This window comes from Primulina huaijiensis, chromosome 17 (assembly GCF_012295235.1).
Source record: "Primulina huaijiensis isolate GDHJ02 chromosome 17, ASM1229523v2, whole genome shotgun sequence".
Classification (NCBI taxonomy): domain Eukaryota; kingdom Viridiplantae; phylum Streptophyta; class Magnoliopsida; order Lamiales; family Gesneriaceae; genus Primulina; species Primulina huaijiensis.
In genome coordinates, this window is record NC_133322.1 from 3738283 (window position 1) to 3763527 (window position 25245).

The 25245-nt window shown below is 32.5% G+C and overlaps 4 protein-coding genes across 4 annotated transcripts; 3 read left to right on the forward strand and 1 right to left on the reverse strand.

Moving 5' to 3' along the window:
• The first annotated feature begins 1662 nt into the window (after window positions 1-1662).
• On the forward strand, window positions 1663-3832 carry LOC140963656 (acyltransferase GLAUCE-like). Its single transcript, XM_073423056.1, has 2 exons — window positions 1663-2192; window positions 2792-3832. Exons 1-2 carry the CDS (start codon window positions 1722-1724, stop codon window positions 3671-3673), a joined length of 1353 nt encoding a protein of 450 aa, XP_073279157.1. The 5' UTR covers window positions 1663-1721; the 3' UTR covers window positions 3674-3832.
• Window positions 3833-7125: 3293 nt separating this feature from the next.
• LOC140962943 (fatty acyl-CoA reductase 2, chloroplastic-like) lies at window positions 7126-10241 on the forward strand. The gene is made up of 9 exons (XM_073422073.1): window positions 7126-7661; window positions 7890-7993; window positions 8085-8284; window positions 8397-8497; window positions 8748-8937; window positions 9047-9208; window positions 9282-9363; window positions 9486-9883; window positions 9961-10241. The coding sequence occupies exons 1-9, from the start codon at window positions 7316-7318 to the stop codon at window positions 10124-10126; spliced, it is 1749 nt and encodes a 582-aa protein (XP_073278174.1). The 5' UTR covers window positions 7126-7315; the 3' UTR covers window positions 10127-10241.
• A 233-nt stretch (window positions 10242-10474) lies between these two features.
• Window positions 10475-14612, reverse strand: LOC140962945 (lipid phosphate phosphatase delta). Its single transcript, XM_073422074.1, has 8 exons — window positions 14351-14612; window positions 14170-14265; window positions 13971-14045; window positions 13733-13863; window positions 13412-13512; window positions 13204-13332; window positions 11570-11685; window positions 10475-11028 (listed from the first exon to the last, which is right to left on the reverse strand). Exons 1-8 carry the CDS (start codon window positions 14510-14512, stop codon window positions 10615-10617), a joined length of 1224 nt encoding a protein of 407 aa, XP_073278175.1. The 5' UTR covers window positions 14513-14612; the 3' UTR covers window positions 10475-10614.
• Window positions 14613-22004: 7392 nt separating this feature from the next.
• On the forward strand, window positions 22005-24889 carry LOC140963586 (metal tolerance protein 4-like). The gene is made up of 7 exons (XM_073422965.1): window positions 22005-22372; window positions 22608-22780; window positions 22883-23081; window positions 23184-23362; window positions 23442-23592; window positions 24275-24408; window positions 24512-24889. Exons 1-7 carry the CDS (start codon window positions 22177-22179, stop codon window positions 24689-24691), a joined length of 1212 nt encoding a protein of 403 aa, XP_073279066.1. The 5' UTR covers window positions 22005-22176; the 3' UTR covers window positions 24692-24889.
• Window positions 24890-25245: the final 356 nt, after the last annotated feature.

Genomic DNA, 25245 nt, shown 5'->3' on the forward strand with positions numbered 1-25245 from the left:
GTTAGTTACCATTAATATTGTTTTTTTTAATCCAGAATATAAAAATTACACTCTTTAAAAACTAAATTTCATCAGGTATTTAATTTCCTTGTTTAAAGAAAATTCATAATTAGTATGCACTTTTATTGTTTATTTAGGAGTAAAAAATCTAATTTTTTTGAAGCGGACGGGAAAAAGGTAAAATGGAAAGTAAAATTTTAATATTAGATATCATTATATTCATTAATCAGTACTTAATATTGCTACTTATATCGCATAAGAAATCCATCTCACACTTGAATAATCAATTTTTTTTAGAAACTAAGGGAGATTGGGAATAAACATTTTATCTTATTCAATTTTGAAAATTGGCAAAAACTTGTGTGAGACGGTCTCACAGGTCGTATTTGTGAGACGGATCATTTATTTGGATCATCCATAAAAAAGTATTACTTTTTATGCTAAGAGTATTATTTTTTGTCATGAATATGGGTAGGGTTGACCCGTCTCACATATTAGGATCCGTGAGACGGTCTCACATGAGACTCACTCTTGAAAATTTGGGAACATGAAGCCGTTATTCATATGTACACTGGATAAATTTTCGAACTGAATAGAATAACATACAAATTACGTCGACTAATAAACAATACCAAGCAAGCGATATTAGTAAAGAATTGAACATGTGAACTCCGGTCTTGATATGGAATTTGTGAAAAGATATATAAATATTAAAAAACTTGTGAAAAGATTTTGATAAATGAGAAGAGAAATTCTTTTGAATAGGGAAAAAAAATTTAATCTGGTATAAAATAAATAAATCAATCAATCAAAGAAAGAAAATGGTCCAAGGGGTTTTTTTAAAACTTTTTCCCTTCCTGGTAACTTTATATTAGGCAAAAAATTGTATGAAACGATCTCATGGGTCGTATTTTGTTAAACAGATCTCTTATTTGAGTCATCCATGAAAAATTATTATTTTTTATGCTNATTAGTGTATAATTTATTGAAATCATTTAACTAGTTAGTTTTGTATACTTGTCATACATAATTGCACATTTAACTATGCATATATTCAAATAAATTTTTTAAACATTTAACTATGCATATATTCAAATAAATTTTTTTTAAAAAATTTATTCAAGAAGGCAGGGCCCCTTTTAAGATCAGTTCATGATTTAATTAACATGAAAAATATTATTTTATATAATACATACACCTACATGCATTTTTTTTTAAGAAAATTGTATTTTTGATCATATAAGTTTTTCTATTTGTAATCTTGATTATCTGTGTTTTCAAATTACAATCTCAATCCTCTATCTTTTTTTAATCAATTTTACTCATTTTTCTTACATGACGCTAATGTGACATTAATGTAATTCCGATGAAAAAAATGTTAAAATCACCAAAAATCAGAATATGCGAAACTAAAACTGAAATTTGATCACAACAGTACAAGTGACCAAATCCTAAAAAAACCAAACAATAAACAATTTAATTTTCTCTTTTTTGGGGGGAAAAAAGGACTTTATTGTGGCATGCAAGCAATGTAGAAATATATTACTAAAATGGGATTTCACTATCGAGGGAGCTCCATTTTGGTTAAATTCAACAATCAACCCTGCATGGAGTTGTCAATAAATAGCTGTAGCTGATAACATTTCTAAACGCATTATTCATACAAAAAAAGTTATCGGGATAACATATATACAATAATAAGAAATAAGACTAGCTAGGCCATGGCAATTATCTTGCCCAATTCTGCCATGCAAGACCTTAAGGTCACATTCCAAGAATCCACGCTGGTTTTCCCAGCACAAGAGTCAGCTGAGAAAAAATCCATCTTCTTGTCCAACATAGATCAAATTCTGAATTACAGAATCCCCACAGCAAATTTTTTCTCCGCTGACCCGAAGTTCCCACCCGAATCTGTGGCCAAAAGACTCAAAACTGCGCTGGAAAAAGTGCTCGTCTTCTTCGACTTCATGGCCGGAAGACTGAAGCTGAACCAGGAATCCGGGCGGCTGGAGATAGAGTGCAACTCGGCCGGGGCTGGCTTTGTGGTGGCCTCTTCTGAGTACTCACTTGAAGAGATAGGCGAATTGGGTTGTCCCAATCTGGGATTCCAGCAACTTGCTGTCCACTCTCTAAAGAATCTGGTGCTGTCTTCCGCTGATGATCACGATGATCAACCGCTCTGCATTTTTCAGGTTACTATATGCAAGCAAAACTTCCTTTCAGCTGCGGTGCCAACAGACATCCGCAAGGAAACAAATTTAAATTATAAAATATATTTAATTTGTTCCTAAAAACTACAAGTGGTATATGTACCTTCCAAATAAATCTTCTGCCGGAACCACTTTTTGCCTTATAAATATTAAATAATTTATATATGAGATGAGAGAGACAAATAAAAGAAGATTGTTAATTATTTGTTTTACTTTGGTCGGATAAAATCTTTAGGAGTTATATATATGAATTGGACAATCTTCTTCTTTAAGCTAACTTGTGAAGTTGGGTTAATTCCAAATCTCAATCTTAACATTATATCAAAGTCATATTCAATTGTAATGTATTGAACTACCCATAATTGGGCCATACATTGTCTTGCAAACGGGCGTTAGAGTGTGTGTTAGTTATCCAAAATCGGTTAGATAAAATATCTGGGGACTTGGACAATCCCCTTAATAAAACATTTAGAGATGAGTTAAGTCAAAATCTCAATCTTAACAAATATACCTAGCTGCATCACATATATATATGTATGTAAAATAGAGGCATGAAATAACGAAGTTTATTGCAATTGCAGGTAACATCATTTAAGTGTGGAGGTTTTGCATTTGGAATGTCGGTGAATCATATACTGCATGACGGAATAAGTGCTAAAACCTTCAGTGAGATTCTAGCTTCCCAAGCATTGGACGAAGACAAGCCCTTCCCTTTCACTCCATGCCTCGACCGCCGCCTCCTTGCTGCCAGATCTCCGCCCACTGTTGAGTATCCACATCCAGAGTTTTTCAAACCTCAACTCCCCGATTCCAGCCCACCTGTTTTCGACTGTAAACGGGAAACATTGGACTACATAATCTTGAAATTCACACCAAATGATATCACCTATCTAAAACAGAAGGCAACAAAAGATACAAAGAAGAAGATCTCCAGTTTCGTCGTGGTGGCGGCGCTCGTGTGGCGATGCAAAGCCTTATCGTATATGCAGGAGCACAACAAAGAAGAATCAGACAGAGTGTCCACTTTGCTGAACGTGGTGGACTTAAGGTCCAGGCTGAATAACCCACCTCTGCCTCTGCCATACTGTGGCAACGCAGTTCTGCTTGCTTATTCATCCGCAAAATGCTCAGACATAGAACACGGGCCGTTCTCAAATCTGGCGGAAATGGTGTCAGCAGCTCCGGCGAGAGTGACGAGTGAGTACGCAAGATCTGTCATAGATTCGATGGAGATACACAAATTACTCCCATGTGGTGAGTATATGGTGAGTTCATGGCTAAAATTAGGGTTTGATCAGGTGGAGTATCCATGGGGGAAGCCATTATACAGCTGCCCGGTGGCCAGCCATAGGAAGGATATCTGTTGGATTTTTCCTGACAGCCATGGAATCAATGCCTTAGTTTCATTGCCTCCTCCGGACATGGACAAATTCAAATCCCACTTCCAAAACTTCTTTGTTTGAATCATGATGTTTATTGCACGTGTGAAATGGATGTGACCATGCCAGAAATTATGTATCTATAATGTAATAGCTTTTTAAAAATAATAATAACAATATGTAATATAATAACAGTGAAGAAAATGTGACATACTTCGTGACTGCGTGAAAAATTACGAATTAAGTCTTTTCAGTTAATATGTTTTTATTTTGTTTGTGTGTGTGTGTCTATATATATATATATATATATATATNGGAAGATAAGGTTCTATTTGTAATTAATTAAAGTTTGGTATGGCTAGACCAATAAATTGATGTTTGATTTCAGTTTTGTGTGTGTGTGTATATATATATATATATATATAACAAAAACTTGTGTGAGACGGATATCTTATTTGGGTCATCCATGAAAAAGTATTATTTTTTATGCTAAGAGTATTAACTTTTTAGTGTGAATATCGGTATGGTTGACCCGTCTCACAGATAAAGATTCGTGAGACCGTCTCACAAGAGACCTACTCTATAATGAACTAAGAAAATAAGGTTCTATTTGTAATTCATTAAAGTTTGGTATGGCTAGACCAATAAATTGATGTTTGATTTCAGTTTTTGGTCTTTTTATTCCAAGTGGTGATGTAACATTGGATTAGTTAAAAATATGTTGTTAGGAATATCTGAATTCAAATAACACGAGTAAAAGCTGATATTTCTGATATCACATCAGCATTCATCGACAATTTGAAAATTTATGTTCACAAATAAAATATCTCAAACGATTGAAACTCTTGCTACATGTAGACGAATTTCATTTTAGTTTCGGGTTTCACGTATACCAGGTGCAAAATACATCAACTAAACTACTTCTAAAAAATCAAATCATATTAATTTGATTGTCAGTTCTAATATCTTTAGTCGTAATCCTATATATAAAAACACAAAATTATTCAAAAAAAAAAAGAAAAAAGAAAAAAGATGCGGAATTAAAGTTCCGAAAGTTACGAGTATGCATATTATATTATGCTACTTAAAATCTTAATAAGCATTTTAAAAAATGAAGATTGAAAATATTTCGAAACTATCAAAATTTATACTATGCTAAAATATAAAAATTTGCACGTGAAACACGTATTATTTGAAATTATTAAATGATCTCTATATTTGGAAATTTAATAATTAAAATACGATAACAAAGATTAAATATTCAAGTCTAATTTGTTTTCTCCATAAGAACTCATAATATTTGATACACGTATTGAGCTATAAATGTCGACAAATTAATATATGTTTGTAAAATACTTGTAATTCAAATTAATATCATGTCACTTCATTGGAAATGAAAATTTTATCTTATTATTTCATTATTCTCACATCATTTTTTAAATTTCTTGTTTCATATAATCTCTTGATCTTTCATAATTTTTTTAAAGATATCATTAAAATTAATTACAATATATATTTACTTACATTATAATATATCTCTACTTACATGTAAAAAAAATTTTATTTTTCCATATTATTTTGAATCAATTATTCTGGTAATCAATATTTTTCACGATATCACTAATAAAAAATGGTTAACTCAAGTACAACGAGTATATTCTTCTTATTCATATTTCTCTATTGTATTTATTTCTAGCTCCATATTCATTTACCTAATTATTTTTGAGAAATTTTTTAAAATTACATAATTTGATTTGGACTTATCCACGTGAATTTTATATATCCAAACAAGTCGATGTTGTGAAACCAATAAATTTAAAATCCATCAATCCAAACACAACTTTATAAGGATTCAAACAAAAAGACATAAGACCAAATAGCGTTGGAACAAAACATCTGCAACCGAAAGACCACATCTGAAACAATTCATTGAAGCCTTCATCGGCGTTTAATCATCGAAAAAACAAAGTATAGTTCAATGTACCTCGAGGATATTACTTTAATGGTGGATCCAATTAATACTATTGGATCAATGATGATCATTGGATATGTAGTTCGTACAAAACCCTCAACACCTCATTAACCAAAGAACAGAGGGCATAAGTTCAAGCCATAAGCTAACTGCCACATTATAAAGGTTCACATTCAATTCATTAACTTCAACGATTAATTTTGACACTTCTAAAGCAATTGGCTTGATTCCAACTTCATTATGTGTACTTCTTTCATATTTACATTCCTTTGAGAAACAACAAGAATCGCTAACTCAAGCACTTGAAATCATCTAAGCTCAAGAACTACAACACATAAATATCCAATTCTTGTAATCACATTGTTTTATGTTACCATGAAATAACATACATTAGATCTTCAAAACTCACAAAAATTGATAACTAAAAGAAAAAAAATAGTTTATATGATAATTATGTGCAAGATGGATGAAGATGAAATTGTTTTAATACATAAAATTAAAAAGCAACATTTGAAATGCAAATAAAAAATATTATTTTAGCCAAGAAGCTATTAGAGACGGATTATAAACACAAAATTAATTACAAATCTAAAACTTTGTTGTTGACTGCATATATTCAATCTTAGAGCAAACAATTACAAAAATTGTATAATACGAACTATATATTATTCTAAAATACTGATGTCGAGCACTCTTAACTCGTGGAGCAAAACGAAGTCTAATACTTCTAACGTATAAACTAAAAAATAGGAAAGTATTCTGTCTCACATAAAATCACTTAATGCATGCTTAAATAAAATCCATAAATCTAACAACTAAATCAATCAATCGTATTAATAAAAACCGAGCTTTTTCATCTTCTACGGTCTACATACACAAAACCGATAGACGTAACATAACCTCACTTATATGCATAATATTAAAAATAAAACATAAAGACTAATTAATATGTCACTGATATTAAGTTTTATTCTTAATTAATGAAAGAAAAATCAAAATAACTGTACGATTATGTTCTCAAATAAAATTTTGAATGCCACAATATAAATATCAAGGATCGGATTTCAAAAAATTAAATATGTATTAAAACTTCCAGCTATAATAGTAATTAGTTTAGGGAAAAATTATATAAGCATATCCAGAATTATTTATTTTCAATTAAATTCAAAATTTTAATCTTTATTATGTATCCATTGAAAAAATAGAATAACCATAGCACATAAATCCATGAAAATGAAAAGAAAAATATGTGTTTATCCTATTCATGAATTTTTAGAAATACACTTGTGANAGTATAATATATATTCTAGGTCGTCACACCCTTTATTCTGGTGTATTTTGTTTGTTAGATTTTTACAACGTAACATCTAATAGCTGACTAAGTCTATTATTAGGATTCCTGCAAAATAGTCGTTTGTGAGTAAGTGCGTGAGCTAGCATAGGACATAGGGGGAGGCATGCAAAAAGAGAGCCTTGTTTTGATTCTCCTAATTCTTATCTCCTTCCACTTTAAAAACCCCCCAAACTAACCATCTTTTATCTTCTCATCTTAAATCGAACCAAACTCATATCTTATACAAACAAGCTTTAAACTTGTTTTTGTATTAAAAAATTCAAGAAGAAAAAATAGAACGAAAGAGATTGTTAAGCTAACTGTGCAGCCAACCATTATTGCACCTAGCTCACAGAAAGCTTTGGGTTGTCAGCTTGCATTATTCTTTTGTTATATCTTTTTTACATATCTCAGGGCAACAATGGAGGCTTTGTCTCTCAGTTCTTCCATCCCCGTTCCGTTAAACGGCGCTGTGAATGTCTCAAACTATAGTAAAAATAAAAATAAAAATAACAAGAGTGTGGTGGTGTTCTGTCAAAGTGGCAATAATCATGCTAGGAAGTTCAGCGGGATTTCTTCTGTTTTCACGGAAACGTCATCGTTGATTAGCTCGGATCATGGGGCGGCCACTTTTATGGAAGCTAGTAGTCTGGTTTTGAGTCCGGAAGGGAAGGATGTGGAAATGCACGATGATGGTATTGGCATTGTCAAGTTTCTTAAAGGGAAGTCCTTTCTTATCACTGGTGCTACTGGATTTTTGGGAAAAAGTAATTCCGCTTTAATTTCTTCACTAAATTAATTTTCTTCATTAACATTACGCCGTGTAGGGAGGAGAAATTTTCAATATGTGTGCACGAGCGATATTCTATTCTACCATGCAATTTTCTAGTTAACTGATAGATTTATAGTTTATGTTACGAAGATGATGTTGCTATATATCACTTATATGCATGATGGATTAATATTTACTTGTCTTTTCCACGTAAAATTTTCAGTTATCGTTGAGAAAATACTTAGGACAGCACCAGATGTCCATAATATATTTGTCTTGATCAAGGCTAAGAACAAAGAAGCTGCTATTGGGAGGTTGAAAAATGAAGTATGCAAGTTCTTAAGCACCGATTTCTTTGTGTATATATTTCCTTGAATTAAATTTAAGCAAAAGTTAATGGCCCTAAACGTTCGCGTAGATAATAAATACGGAGCTTTTCAAGCGCCTGAAACAAACTCATGGAAAATCATATCAAGCTTTCATGCTGAGCAAGTTGGTTCCTGTGGTTGGAAATATTTGTGAATCGAATCTTGGTTTAGATGAGGAAGCGTCTGATTTGATCAGCAAACAGGTTAATGTGATAATAAATTCTGCAGCTAATACAACATTTGATGAAAGGTATACACTTGGAAGCATTTATTTAGTTTTTTGTGTTTTCATTTAATATCTACGACGAAATTATGTACCAAAAAGAATGCATGTCTTAGGTAAAAGGTTTGATGAATTTCAGGTATGATACAGCTCTCGACATAAACACTGGTGGACCTATGCGCTTAATGAGTTTTGCTAGAAAATGCCAGAAACTTAAGCTCTTCCTGCATCTATCCACAGGCAAGTTGCCAGTATTCATTGTATTGGCTGTCATGCAAACTTTTTAAATGACTCCGAATTTCCAGTTTTCTTATATCATTTTTTCTTGATCAAAGTTCCCACCGTGATCATGAAAGTTCTTTAAGTTGGATTTTTTTGTCTAAATTTAAACGTAGATATGATCAAACGTTCCATGTTTGATATGGATAGATTTACATATGTGCATTCTTGAAGAAGATGGTTTATTTTCGTTTATTTATGGCAAGATTAGCTTATGTTAATGGACAAAGGCAAGGCAGAGTCATGGAAAAGCCTTTCAGCTTAGGTGAAAGTATAGCAGGTGATCACATACACCACAGATTGAATGTGGAAGATGAAATAAAGCTAGTCTTGGAATCAAAGCAAGCTCTTGGAGATGATGCAGCACTGCTTCAGAAAATGAAAGATCTAGGGATACAAAGGTAATTTAACAACAGTTGAGTTCTTTCTCTGATAAATATCTAGTTTTGTAGTTGCTCAAATATCGTTGAATTAGTTTTGTTGTATCGTTTTCAATGTTGTGATCATCAGAGCAAACAAATTTGGATGGCAAGATACATATGTTTTTACGAAGGCAATGGGAGAGATGATGATAAATAATATTAGAGGCAACATACCAGTTGTCGTAATCAGACCAAGTGTCATCGAGAGCACTTACAAAGAACCATTCCCCGGTTGGATGGAGGGGAACAGGTATGTATTTCAAGAAAGATCACAACTTTACTTGGATAAACAGATACGAAAGTAGTTGATCTCTTTTCACCAGGATGATGGATCCCATTATTCTTCACTATGGAAAGGGTCAGCTCACGGGTTTTCTGGGTGACCCAAATGGAGTTCTTGATGTGGTAAGTCTGATCACGATAAATTTTGTATATTTTCAGTATACTAATAATGGTAATATATTCAGAGTATTATATAATTAAAAGATAGAGATTAAAAGGTCTGATATGTCAAGGGATTGTTTCAGGTTCCAGCAGATATGGTTGTGAACGCAACTTTGGCAGCCATGGTTAAGCATGGGGCATCTGGAAAAGCAGAAACTAGCATATATCAGATAGCTTCATCTGTTGTGAACCCCCTAGTTTTCAGGGAACTGGCTAAGCTAGTATTCGAGCACTTCAATTCTCTGCCATTCATCGACTCAACTGGGGTCCCAGTTCGTGTTCCACAAATAAAGCTGTTCAGCTCCATGGATGACTTCTCCTCTCACCTTTGGAGGCATGCTATTAACCGAACTGGATTGGGGGCTTTGTCCAATCTTGATGGAAAGTTGTCACAGAAACTCCAACTCATTTGCAGAAAATCAGTGGAGCAAGCCAAAAATCTGGCTACTATTTATGAACCCTATACATTCTATGGTGGCAGGTATACATTTTCAGGTTTTCCATGATCCCAACATGCTTTTCTGTATATAGTTTCCCTCAACATGAAATATATGACAGGTTTGATAACAGCAACACTAAAAGATTGATGGGATCTTTGTCTACCGAAGAACAACTACAATTTGGATTTGATGTGGAGAGTATAGATTGGAAAGATTACATCTCTAATGTTCATATTCCGGGGTTGAGAAGGCATGTGATGAAGGGTAGAGGTTTGAGCAGCTGAACATTTTCTTCTTCCAAATATATTACAAGTTCTTTTGAGCAATTTCCTGATACCAGTAGAGACAAAAATAAGAGTTGCTAGAGTATGGTTGTGATAATACATATAGATTATCAGCGATGTATGTGTGTCTTGTCTGTTTGAACACACGTATTGTTTAATGAATCACCAATCCAGCGGACAACTTAAACCACATCTGTGAGAACTCCCAGGTTTTTATTTGATCGCTATTATTGATGCATACATAGCACCAGCTCCAGCTGTAGCAGCGTTTCTTGCAAATCTTGTACCATATACAATGCCAAGGAATTTTCAAACCCAAGTGGCTCAAAAACATTCGTTCGATGAAAATTTTATCCTTCCAATTTCTAAACTGCTTGGTCATGGCATTAAAGGTTAAAGAATATAATCGTCCACGTACATATGTGCATATTACAAGTAATGCACCAAAAAAGAATAGCTCGCCATACAAAAGCATATGGTACATGGTATCACAAGCCGAGGAAAGAAAATAGAGAAGGAACAAGGTCAACAACAGACCATGCAAGACCAGAATACTGAATGAACCTTATGCCAGTATCAACGTCAAATGAAGTCTGCTCGGAGAAAAAGAAGAGTTTCTGGACATACCCTGATTGCTTCACTTCACCCAACTTCTTATCAGGAGACATCCCACCTTTTAAAGCAGGTAAATAGCTCGTTGATCTTATTTGAATTCCCAGAGCATTCGCAAGAATGGGTATAATCCATTTCGCAAGAGCCTTGCTGCAATACTTCACGACAAGAATGGTTGGAATGCCCAAAAGAATTCTACCAACAAATGTGGGAACTGGCAACTGAGGGGAAAATATTTGTGCCACATTTTCATGGTGAAACTGATGAAAGGTCAGGTGGACCCCAATTACCTGAATAATATGACTGCCATCAATAATTTCGCTGGTGTACATACATGTTGGGATTATAAACCAAAATACGCTGAAAGTTCAGACGTATCTGAATAATGTGAAAGAGAACACAGCATAACACATCAGTCAAGTGGTTAGGCCGTGAAAACCTACATTTTCGACACAATACAGAGAGCTAGAACTCTTATTAATTAAGAACATCGAGATAAATTTTTAAAAAATAAAATCATATAAAAGATATGCATTAATGATTAAATCAATTCAGTAGCCAGTAGTTGACCATTTGGTCAATGTGGCATGGCCTCTCCCAAAAATGGGAGAAGGTCATGGGTTCTAAACCCACTTGTAAGTTGTAACTATATATATATATATATCAATGCAGTAATTTAGTAGCTAAAGTTGTATAAACAAGAATATAAGGGGTAAAAAATGAAAAATGATGACATTAGTGCAATGGAATACAAAAGGCCGTCGAATATATTGACCTCTACAGCAGCAAACAAGCCGAGAAATTAAACGGGAAAAAAGTTTGTTCACTTACAATTCCCAAGGAAACACCATTGAAGGCGGTATGGAACTCAAAACTAGGGGTCGAACATTCAGGCGTTGGGTAGGCAAAGAGTAACAAGAAGCTAAGGGTAGCCCAAAATGATGCAACTGCAGACAAAAAAACATCCAATTTATAGATATCAACCAAAATATATATATATAAAAAAAAAAAGCACGCTAAGCCTACACCCATCACCATTTTGAATCTAGGAAAGATTCTACTTATCATTTTTCCTGGAGGCCAAGATTCACATCAATTCCTACTGTAACAACGAAAATGGTGCTAACATATTTTTCAATGATAGAAAACAAAAAAATGTCCACTTCACATACTATAACAACGAAAATGGTGCTAAAATATTTTTCAATGATAGAAAACAAAAAAACGTCCACTCCAGGTTTTCTACCTTACTGACAAATGACTAGCTGTTAAATAGTACGGAAATGGAAATCACATTTTGGTATGTCGGTGTTCCCAGTTAATGATGTCCACCAAACTGGATCAAATAGATAGAGTAAGGCATTCAAAACTGAAAGAATACTTTTAGAATATCTACTAGATCAACAAATCTTGGTTAAATGAATTGTAAAACCAATCCAAGGTTGTCAATTAAGTATTATTCCCACTTGATACACAAACCTGTGCACTTGAAGAATCCATCACAAATAAATATAAAGAAATATTAATGGTTGAGTCGCATAATTGAGATTTCTAAGAGGTAGTGGTTGAAATTGCATAAATTTGCTGAAGAGGAACCGATAAAGGTGCTACCATGCTAGTAACAAGGTGTTCGGTAGAAACTGAGATTAAAGATATCCATGAGCTAATCTACTTAATCAAACGGCACTTGGGTATCAAACGCGTAAAGTAACCCCAAATCAAGGTTTCTGTAACATAAATCTTACAGCCAAGAAAAAAACCGTTTTCCCTTATCAAATTAGTCCAATTCTCAACTTTATCATACATTTATTTGTGAGTCAAATGCTAAGAGCTCCCCTGGTTAAAAATTGCTAAAGCAAAGTGGCCTCTGATTTGACACTTCAAGCACCTTATTTAGCATGCACTTTAACTAAATCAATTGAAAAGGTGACGAAACAAGAAAGGTCTACAACACGATTAGGTAATTATATATAAAATACATCATGCAAGGCTCACATGCAATTCCACGTTTTTGGACACTAAAATATGAAGGCAAAAGGCAATCAGCTCTTGGTCCTTGAACTGACAAAACGTTTTTCACAGACACGTGCATTCTCATATCCTCTGCTATGATACTGTTTTGCATTTTCTTCATGTCATGTTCATGGGCTTCTTCTAGATAGTGTCACCAAGAACCGACCCTTGGCATGTCGTATCTTAATTGGAGTGAGAACGGAAACAGAACTGGGCCATTATCAACTGTTAAGGATCTACCTCACTTCTGCATCACTATAAATAAATAAATTGTAAAATTCTAATTGCCATGGATTCTGCAAAACCATGTCTGAATTCTGAACGATGATTTTTAAAAAAATCATCACCTTTAGCTTCTCTAAACAATTGACACTGATTCCCAACAATTATGATTTATGACATAACAGTGGTTAGGGTAAAAATGATGACTCGTCATTGGAGAGCATCCATACCATTTGGACCCGAGACTATGAAATTATCCAAGTATTCAGACATAGTGAGCCAAATTGCCAGGATCCCCAATCCCATAGCTAGACCAACAATAACATCAATCAAGCTATGCATTCCCAGGTATATCCTTCCTGAAAATATAGCAACCTTAGATCAGGATATGTAGGACAAGAATAAGAAACCATTAAAATTCTGAAACATAATACTTACCCAAGCCAATGAGTCCCACAACCAGACAAACCATGCTGAATCCCATTACAGCAGTGTAGACATTATAACCAGAGTAGGACAGAATGTAATGAAGCAGATACCTGCGCTGCCCAACAGAGAAACTCGGGAAGATTAGATAAAGAACTGGGAAACTGAAGCATGCCAATAACACGGGACACAATATCAATTTTCTCACATCAACAAATACTAACATAATATTTCATTGGTACGTGGCGCGCAAACATAACAAAGGCATACTGCCTCTTGAGTAGGCCAAAAATAACATGAGTCTTGATGCAAGAAAACCTTCAAAGTTCATACCCTGACAAGCAAACGGTATTAAGAGTGTGCGAAGAAGGTAATCCGTATTCCATTGCATTCTCTTCCTCGTCTTTGGTCGCTGTTAATCTCCTAACAAGTGAAGAACTAGGTCTAGGTGCCGATACTACATCCTGTTAGCCATGATCATAAAAAGAAATCAATTAACACACTACAAAATAGATCACGGTGCTGTTATCTGCAGGCGTCTAATCCGATGAAAAGTACGGCAAGAACTTACCTTTGTACAGTTTCCGATGTAATCACAGAAGGCCATCAAGAGAGTCATCTGCCTAGCCAATTTGCAATGCCCGGTCTAAATGACAACAAAGCAAAATTTATAAACAATTCTACGAGTGGAATGTTCAAAATTCAGCCAAATCCTGGATCAATCACAAACAGAAAATGCACATGTAACAGAGGAGTAACAGCGAGCATACCCAGAAAAGGAAAGGAAGAAAAGCAGTGTAAAAAGGCACGGAAACAACACAAGACATCCCAGAAAACAAGGCATCCAAATACGTATTCTGGCATTTCTGCAAAACCCAATGAAAGTCGTACATGAAAAAAGCCAAACCGAAAATAAAAAAATCTGCAACAAACACACCCCAACGAACCAACCTGGATCCTGAGAATAATGGGAGTGCCAGAAAGGACACAGTGCGAAACCCATGGCTGGGTTAAAGATCTGATCTTTCCAGTCAGATTTAAAATCGAAGAAACCACGATCCACAATGCAATCCCACAAAGAATAGTTACTTGCCACCCTGTGATGCTTTCCATTGGCGTCTATTGTAATCTCTTCCTCTCTCTCTCCTCCCCTTCTCCTTCCCCTTGATAATTCTTTCTAGAAATTATTTTCCTAGAAACAAAGGCAAGATCGAGAGAGAGTACATAAAAATAAATTAATAATTAATAATTAAGAAAAAAGAAGAGAAAGTTCCAAGAACCACAAAAATACTGTAGCCTGCTGATTTGTAAGCAGATTCAGGCCCGATTTTAGTTTTGGTTAAACTCCCTCCAGTCAAGTCAAGAAGTTGGCGTTGAAAAGTCAGAGGGAGGAACAGAACCACCCAAACATATCTTTTTACCGCCCATTTAATGAAATTGGATGTCATAAATATATTTGATTATTAAAATATTTGAGTTAGATATAAAATATAAATAATAAATAATATTTTTTAAAAAATATAGAGATCGTATTTTTTTTATTTTTAAATATATAGTTCAATTTTCATATTTTATATTTTTTCTCTATTTTTTAATATATTTATCATATCATTAAAATACATTAATTGTTTCTAACTATTTTTATCATGATAAAAATGATCTTTTTAAAAACTAATAGAAACTCTCATTAAATAAAGGAAAATTAGAAATTTTATTTATAAAATTTATGTACTAATCATTTTCTTAATATGTATGAAAACATATATAATTTTTTATATACATAAGACAGATCGTTTAATATGTTTAATTTGATCGATTGAAATTTGAGATAAAATAATAAATTACCATTTTATCATTTTTAAAATTAATGAATTAAAATAAAAACTATATAGTGAAGGTGATACTATAAATTTTATATGTAATGATTTGATTATGTAGAATAAATAATTTGTTGGAAAAATTTTATTCTTGCTAATTGAAATTGAAGCATTAGTTGTAGGATTAATGAAATCTAAATTAAGCAAAAACTTATGTGAGACGGTCTCACGGGTTGTATTTTGTGAGACGAATATTTTATTTGGGTCATCCATGAAAAAGTATTACTTTTTATGCTAGGAGTATTGTTTTTTATTGTGAATATTGATAAGATTGACTTATCACACAGATAAAAATTCGTGAGGCCGTCTCACAAGAGATCTTAACGAATACGGCATACGTTTTAAATTAAATGCTTTTAATTGTGTAATAAATGAAACCGTCTATCGAATGAAATTGAAATGACGTTTAATGGTCTCAACTATATTTTTTGTTGTCCATTTTCTTACTGAAAATATATTCCTTGTATCATCTAAAGTTTTTGTTTTTGCGCTTTTCGTTTCTTTTAGTTTTTTGTTCCAACGGATGATTATCATTAGATTTATATTATGTTTACCGGAGTAGCAATTTGTGTTTGTTTGGTGTTGGTTATGTCTATATATTTTAACTCGTTACAGCCTACCATATTTTTGTTCTTCTAAGTATATGTATAGGACCAAACGTTTACAGCTTTACCAGAAGCTATAGCTGATGGTAATGGTGAAACTCAAATATTTTAAACCGCACAGCAGCTGAAGCACTATGGTTCGATCGTTATACTTAGTATGGACAATTATTGCACTCAACAGTCTCCCTCCAATAATTGCACTCCTTGCGATCAATGAGAATCGAACCCGTGACCTTAGCTTTGATATCAATTGTTACGATCAAGCGATTACCACTAGGCCAAAAGTTATAGCTTGTGGTAATGGTGCAAATCAAATCTTTTAAACCGCACAGCAGCTCAAGCATCATGGTTCGATCGCTCTACCAAATATATCGATTAAAATAATTAATATATAGATAAATTATGATTATAACTGAACATTTGCATGGAACGAACTAAAAGAGTTATCAGGCTCTGTTTTACTTAAATTGATGATATTGTTTGGTTCGAATGAGAGATTCAGCATTAATATAAAATCTTGAATAAGTTTTTTGTGAGACGGTCTCTCGAATTTTTGTCTGTGGGATGGGTCAATCCTACCGATATTCACAATAAAAAGTAATATTTTTTCATGGATGACCCAAATAAGATATTCGACCCACAAAATTGATCCGTGAGACCGTCTCACAAGAGTTTTTGAGTAATATCTTTGTCAGTTTTACAATAATTAAAATAAAAAAATAATTATATTTAAATTTATTCTTTTGTCTTCGGTCATCTCATCCTACAAATGTGTTGGAATGAATAATAATTACAATTTTTTTTAAAGTTACATATAGATAAATTTTTAAAAATTTGAATAAATTTTCAATTATCAAATTCAAATCAAGCCAAACAACGGATTTTCTCTCCTTTATTTTTCTTAGTTGATTATGTTTATGAATAAAAAGAAATATAATCCATCTTTTATTCAGAATTTCAATCACTATATTAATTAGCCAAACTATAATAGTTAAATTCATAAATAAATCCATTTTCAATATAATCACGTCAAATAAAATATATTATTATTTATAACTAATTAATCCAACCTAAAAATTTGTAATTCTTAATGACTATTCAAAATCACATTTAATTTATTCAATATTCCCGATATAATTTATTTATTTGTAATTCTATCATTCAAAACCAACGAAAATATTTTTTTCATCCAATGCATGTTTTTTTTAAAAAAAATAAATAAATACAATACATTATACAATAAATATTGTCCTTGTAAATGTGGACTTTATGGTAAAATATTCCTTAGTAGCCAAAATTGAATTTAGAAAATCAAAATAATAATAGTATTAGCTATATCATAGAAGATTCTATGGAAAAACTAGTGATTTTTTTTTTTTAAAAAAAAAGTCAAAAATTAGTAAACTTTCAGGAAGATGGGAAGTGAAAACGAAAGCAAATGGTATTATGAGTGAATGGACGTTGTTTTCTTTGGAAACGAGTCAATAAATTTATTGAATAAATTGCATTCAAGTTGATGTCGGCCACCTATGACTACATCTATCCAATTATGTTACGATATATAATTTTGATTTATTGTATACTTATTATACATATTTATGTGAATACAGATGATGTGATATTTACCCATTTGATATATAATTTTTTTTATGTTTCATCACATTCAAGAGATAACTGCATATAATTAATATTCAGATCGATCTTGGTAAAAACTTTTGTTTTGATTTGATAAATTATATATATATTTATTAATTGTATAAATTATATTTCTTTAATAATTGTCTTGAGTTGTAATTCATGGACTTGAATGATGACAAAAAGAGTTCAACTGTTATGGGGTCTAATTGTCTTTTCATGTATTTATATGTATCAGATTAGAGTTCAAGTATTCTCTAACCGCACTGCCTTCTAGAATTGGACTACTCAATATTGGACCATATAAGTGCTCAATCAGACCATATGTCCAACAAGAATAATTCATATTGTACATCTTAATATCAAACCAGACTTTCTCAAGATCAACTGGACTCTGCAGATCTCGGTGCATTTGTTTTTCGAGATGAACTTCACAGAGTTCGGAGTAATAATACCTATCAGTTCGGTTATATCAGAAGATAATTTTTATCATCATACACAAGAAATAAGGCTATCAAAAGACTATAATTGTTGTTTTCTTCTCTCGCGCGACATTGTTTAATCGCTCATGTCGAGAGTTGTTGAATCAATTGCTTTCTTTACCACATTTACATTTATCCAGTTTACATTTGTTAAAAACTTAGGCTGCGTTTCGTTTGGAAGATAAAATAAACTAATGATTAATATGTAAATGATAAAAGAAATGATTGTGATAGAAATATAATATATAATGTAAAATTGTATTATGTTTGGTATGATTTTTAAATGTGAGATAATTTTGAATTTTTTTAATGAAATGACAAAATTGTCCTTTTTTTGTTTGTTTTTCTTCTTCCACTCCGTCAGCGGCGGTCCGGCAGAGGCGGCGACGGCGGCGGGGTCGGCGGCTGGCGGCGATGGTCGGCCGGAAGCAGCGGCGGTCGGCCTTTGGCGAATGTTGCCCGTGGACGGTCGGTGGAAGGAAGTGGTGGTGAGTTTGAATTTAGGAGAATGGTAAAATTAGAAAAATAGGAATGATTAAGAGTAGGATAAATAATCTTAGGGGTGAGAAGTTATTATTTTAACCTACCTAATATAACCTAAGAGGGATTGACTTGGTTAAATAATCACGCGTACCAAACGAGGGATAAAGTGAATTAAAAAAAATAAACTCAATTTATCACCCCTACCAAACATCCCCTTAGTCTTTTGATTATATTTTTATCCAGATCCAAGCATGCTTTTCGGCACTTTGAAAATCATTTTTATGTGATCTAATTGTATCCGTCCGATAAAAAAAAATGACTTTTAAATTTAACAAGTGTCCAGTCCAATTTGAGAATGATTTCAAACTCATATATTCCAATAATAGTTTTTAAAAGTTTATTCATTCACATCAAATCTCCACCTGCTCCTGACATATTGTGCATTCAATCATTTTATTATTCTTTAATTTTAAATAATTAAATATGTATATTTTATATTGATTATTTAATGTTGATAAAATGATGCGAAATAAACGTGCAACCCCGCAGCGCCAGTGTCGTTCAAATACTGTCCACGTTTAGCAAATGGGGTGGCTGATGTGATAAATATAATTTTAATAAATAAAGAGTTTCATTGAATAATTTTTAGTTAATTTCTATTTTTTATTAAACCATTTGGGTATTTACTAATTTAATAAAATCTCATTTTTACAAACTTATTTGAATTAATGATTTTAATGTATATTAAATTAAGTTATAGTTAATTGTTTGTATGATCGAAAATTTCTCGCTTTACCAAAAGTTATATTTGATGGTAATTATGAAACTCAGATATTTTAAATTGTACACAATACATCAGTTCAAATACCATATTTCGATTGTTCTATCCACATGGACAACTATTGTATCTCAAAATTGTTCATAAGTATAAAATTAATTTTATAATAATTTAAGCTTAATATTTTCTTATAATTAATAAATTTATAAATGAATAATATATGAAATAAAGTAATCATTTGTAAATAAAACAATATTATATGATTTTCAGAGTTGTATTTTGAGCTTGTGAGTTGGAAAAAAAAACTATATATTTGACAGAAATTATATCATTTTTAAGAAAAAATTGAACTAAAATAGTGTATAGAGTTGAAGATGGCCTAAGGTATTGGGTTTTAAATAATTTGAGAGTTAGATTTAGTTTAAATTTAATTCAATCCAAATTAATTGTAAAATTATAAAAAAATATGGTTTTAATCAAAATTGAACCAACAATTCAACCATCGGCTGGTTTGACCCGAGTCAGCAGTGGGATCAAAACCGGTCATCATTTTCTATAATAAAAATTGCTCTATTCGTCTTAAAAATATATATTTATTTGTTTTTTTTTTCACACAATTTAGAAAAACATTGAAAATGAAAATATTTACACACATTTCCTATTTTATCCATATTTAATTCACATATAGTACTTATTAAAGTTAAACCCTCTTTATTAACTAATAATTTCGGTATGATGATGAAAATTTTTTGATTATGTTTCTTGTGAGACGGACTTACTAATTTATTTTTGTGAGACGAGTCAATCCGATCCAAATTTAAAACGAAATGTGAATATTGTATTATATATTTAAAATAATTGAAAAATGAAATGAAATTTGTGTAATTGAGATAAAGTTACTAATATTTTACATAATTTACCACAATATAATAAAATTAAATAATTCGAGTATATATGCTTAGGTTTTACCTCCAAACTACTCTATTTATTATGATCACTATCGTTCTTTCATGGCAGCCAGCCAACTGGCGAATATGGACAGGTCAACATTGTTCCGATTTATCGGCTGGGCTATATATGCTTCTGACGTTAATAATTATCTATAATCTATTAATAAATATAGATTAACAAACATATATAATTAATTACAAATTTTGAACAGTTTGCCACAAACTATTACGCTTAGTGGCAATAATAGTTCTAGTTTGAGACGGGATATCGAATTTGTATTACATTTAAAACTTTTTTCCTCCGATTATGTGTAATTAAACATCACTAGAGATGAACATGGAGTAGTAGTTTCGACTAAGTTTGTATATATAATGGATAAACTCAAACCATACTCGACAGAAATGTATGTTGTTCGCGAAGCTGTTCGGATGACACGAGACTTATCGGAGACGAGTTGTCTAGTAAGCACGGGCAGAGCCATATGTTGCTTCGCCCGGACGGTAGCACGAGTAACTTGTTTTTTTTCCGATATTTTTTATACGTAATTTTTGTTCTTATTTTCGGGTAGTCCGGAGCTCCATTTGTCAATATTAACTCAACAATAGTTTAAAAAATTCTAGTCCGGATAAAAATGAAAACCTGACTTCGTCTATGCTAATAAGGACTCCCTTCTGCTATTGAAGCAGAGATACATTGAATCTATTCAACATTGCTATCGTGAGATCAATTATGTTGCGCAAAAGAAGTAATTTCTGTTTAGCATCAATGTTTCCTTTGGTGGACTTTATTCCTATGTATATCACTTCTTTTCTAAAACATGATATGTGAAGAAATGGAACGTTGAAAAAAAAGTTTCCAAAATTTAGAAATGAGATTTTACACGTGAAAAAGTTATTTTCTTAATTAAATAGTTTATATGTTTTCGAAACATATAAAATGAATGTATGTCTGCTCGTGGTTTATAAATATTTTTAATTATTAAAATTAAAATATAGTCAAATATATGAAGTCTTGGGGGGTTAGGTTCCTTCATTAACGCTGATTGCTGAAGGACAAATCCCATCCAGCCTCATTTAATATCAATGCCAACGAATCCAATCCCAACCAAGTCTCAGCTTTTCATGCACATCCATCTCTCTTTCCTATCAGACCAAAATTATCAAATACAGCCCATATGTAATTTTTATAATATAATATATCGATAATGATATCTTTTAAGCTATTTTTCTTACTTTTCGATAATGATATCTTTTAAGTTATTTTTCTTACTTTTAGTAAATGTATTGATCTTCATAATTCATAAAATAAGTTAATAAAAAATTATAATTAAGTTTGTTGATTTCCTTAAATACCTATGTTTCTATATATATAAAAAAATATTCTCCTGAGTTAATAAAAAAATTATAACCAAATGCATCGTGAAACTGTTTCACATATCAATTTTGTTAGACAGATCTCATACTTTTCTATACTAATGAAAAATATTATTTTTCTTGATAATCATGTACCGAGTCAATCTATTATGTGAGACGTCTCACGAAAAACATACTCTTAAAATTAAATATCATTCATCGAATTCGAACGTAATATATCTTTGTATTAACATTTCTTTAAAATAAAAAAGAAAATAAACTAAATTAATTTATTATTTATTGTTTATTTACATAAAAATAGATAAAATGCGAACAAAATTTCACAATAAAAAGAAATTATTATTATCCCTTCAAACAAATTATACTGATAATGATAATATTCTACAGTAATAAAATAATAATTAGAGAAGGTGGAGCCCTTGTTAACGAGGAGCTAAATCACATGTTTCGGCGGGTAGGAAGAGAAGTTGAATTGGTAGATTAGTTTCCCAAGATTTTTCCAGGCCGGCCTTTCTTCTTGTTGAATGGGATCCAGTCTGTTCTGAATTCTGAGATCGTTTTCAGGCAGGTCCGGCTGCTTTAGAAACTATACAATGGACGCGGAGACGCCATTGTTGTCCAGTAACCAAGAACCCGCAGAAACGTTGTTGAAGCATCAAAAGAGTAGATATTCAATCAACACTCTGAGATGTGATTTCTTGTCCAAATTACCCGAAAAGGTGAAGTCGGGCCTCGATCCCGAATCCCCATTTCATGTCGACTTCTCCAAAACACCTGCCTTAGCTAAAGGTACTCACGCCACGCTTATATCTTATAATTCATTTCTTTAGATTACTCTGTTTTGTGTGTGTGTGTGTGTGTGTGTGAATTCTTCCGAATTCGTAGAAAAATGTACGTTCTTCTTTCTGAAACGATTTTGAGCTTTATAGCCGGTAGATTTTCCGCTGAGAAAGAACATGTTCATAGTGTATCATTTATAGATCAATATATCTGTATGGATCTGCATAAGTTGTTTGTATTTCAGGCGAGAAAGAGTACTATGAAAGGCAATTCGCGACCTTGAAGTCCTTTGAAGAAGTTGACTCCCTACATTCATCTAATGCCATGGATGAAGAGCTGGAACTTCAAGAACTGGCGGAACATGAAAGGGCGATGAACATTTCTAACTGGGCCAACGTCTTGCTACTTGGGTTTAAAGTAATTAATTGTAATTGACGATGATCATTGATTTTGTAATATTGCCTTTTCCACCACCGAATTTATATATGTTATATAACATATTCAATTTTTTTTTCACAGATTTTTGCTACTTTAAAAAGTGGGTCGTTGGCCATTGCAGCTTCAACGCTGGATTCTTTGCTCGATCTTATGGCTGGAGCAATCCTTTGGATTACCCACTTGTCAATGAAAAACATCAACATCTACAAATATCCTATTGGGAAATTGAGAGTTCAACCAGTAGGCATTATCATCTTTGCTGCTATAATGGCAACTCTTGGTGGGTATAAACAGAGGCGTTCTTTTAAAGCATTTATGGCTTCATATTCTGCAGAGGAACATGTATATGGAGGGTTATTAAGCTTTTTAAATAATTTTTCAGGATTTCAGGTACTGATGCAGGCTCTAGAACAGCTAATTCAAGACAAACCTACAGAAAAGATGAGTTCAAATCAACTGCTCTGGTTGTATGTCATCATGCTTACTGCTACCGGAGTTAAACTGGTTCTTTGGATTTACTGCAGAAGGTCTAAAAACAATATTGTTAGAGCCTATGCCAAGGTCCACTCTCACACCAATTAATGAGTTTTAAAGATGAAAGTTATTTAACTAAATAGAATGATATACATGACCAACTTAGGACCATTACTTTGATGTGGTGACAAATGTGGTGGGGTTGATTGCTGCGGTCTTTGGAGATAAGTTTTATTGGTGGATCGATCCTACTGGTGCTATTTTTCTGGCTCTTTACACCATCATCAATTGGTCTGGAACTGTTCTGGAAAATGCAGGTTTCTTCTTTATATACATTTACATATCACACACACCGTTCTGTTTGCATAGAAATAACTCAACCATATTAGTATATAACTATTACCACCTTCCATTTTAAGAAGACAAATTCCATTCGAGGTTTTAGGTATGCACGGCAAGTTTCTAGAAAGACACGGCAGGTTTCATTCAAGTTTTCGCGCTGACAAATACTGAAGTTTGTTGAAGACCTTTTTTTAAAAAGTTTAAGCTTATGAGAGCTGGGCCAATAATAGTTTTGACATTCTAATATGGCATCGTACATTTAAGTTGAAGATTGGGGAATATTTGCCCAAAATAAACATATGATGCACACGCCTGAATTTTGGTCAGGTATTGAGCTACAAAGACTCCGAAATTACTTCTCAAGTCCAACTTAGTCCATTATTTCGAACTTGTGAGCTTTTGGCTCTGGCACTACATTGAAACTAATCTGTCCCAAACGATCGAGCTAATGGAAAATAGTCGATGTAGCTTTTTAATTTTAACAAACTTCTTAATGATCTATATTAAGAATCTCGGCCATTTAAGTATAAGACTAATTGAATGGCTAGAAAATTTATAACCGGACTTGTACACTATGGATTTCGGTTCTTGTTAAAATTCTTCTGAGTATATTGCTCTTTTTTGGCTATTTTGTTATGGTTGGATCCTTTTTTGTAGTTTCATTGGTGGGACAATCAGCTCCCCCTGAAGTGCTGCAGAAACTTACCTATCTTGTATTGAGACATGATCCTCAAATAAAACGTGTGGACACTGTCCGTGCTTACACCTTTGGTGTTCTTTACTTTGTGGAGGTAAGTTGATCAGTTTGTTCTGTATGGCTTCCTCCGTCAAATATTATATTGACTCACGTGAAATCATGCACGGCTTACTCATATGCATTCAAATGGGGAGCAGGTGGACATTGAGCTTCCAGAGGATCTGCCATTAAAGGAAGCTCATGCGATCGGAGAATCACTGCAGATAAAGATCGAAGAACTTGCCGAAGTCGAAAGGGCTTTTGTCCATTTGGATTACGAATGTGATCACAAGCCTGAACATACAATTCTCAGTAAACTCCCAAACAATGACACCTGACTTACAATTTTTGCACTTCTTCTTCTTCTTAAGCCCTGGTAGCATCCAGCGTTGCGAAAAACGAGCAGAAATTTAAATGTTTTTAGGACCGCGGGATGCTTTGAATTGTGCTTTCTCTGTTGTTTATCAACGCTGCAACTGATTTCATGATCAGCATGCATGGTCCTTTGAATTGCTATCATGTTTCTTCTACTAAAACATCTTAATCCGACACAATATTTTACCAAGAAACACGTATTCTACACCCTCGAAAAATAAAGAATAGGAAAAAAAATAAATAAAGTTGAGCTGATTATATATCAAAATAGTAGTCAAACAAATATCGATCAACCTATGTTTCTAATTTATATATTGTGTTCATATGTTGAAAAATAAACAATCGTAAAAGAACATATAAAAAACTATAATCTTATTTTTTTTTTAAATTTTTTATGAACATAGTAAAATTACATTAATATTCGTGATTCGAGTAAACTATTTTTGATATTTTAAAATTTAGACACACATCAAAATCAATTACTCTAAATTCTCTCGACTTTAATAATATGAAATAT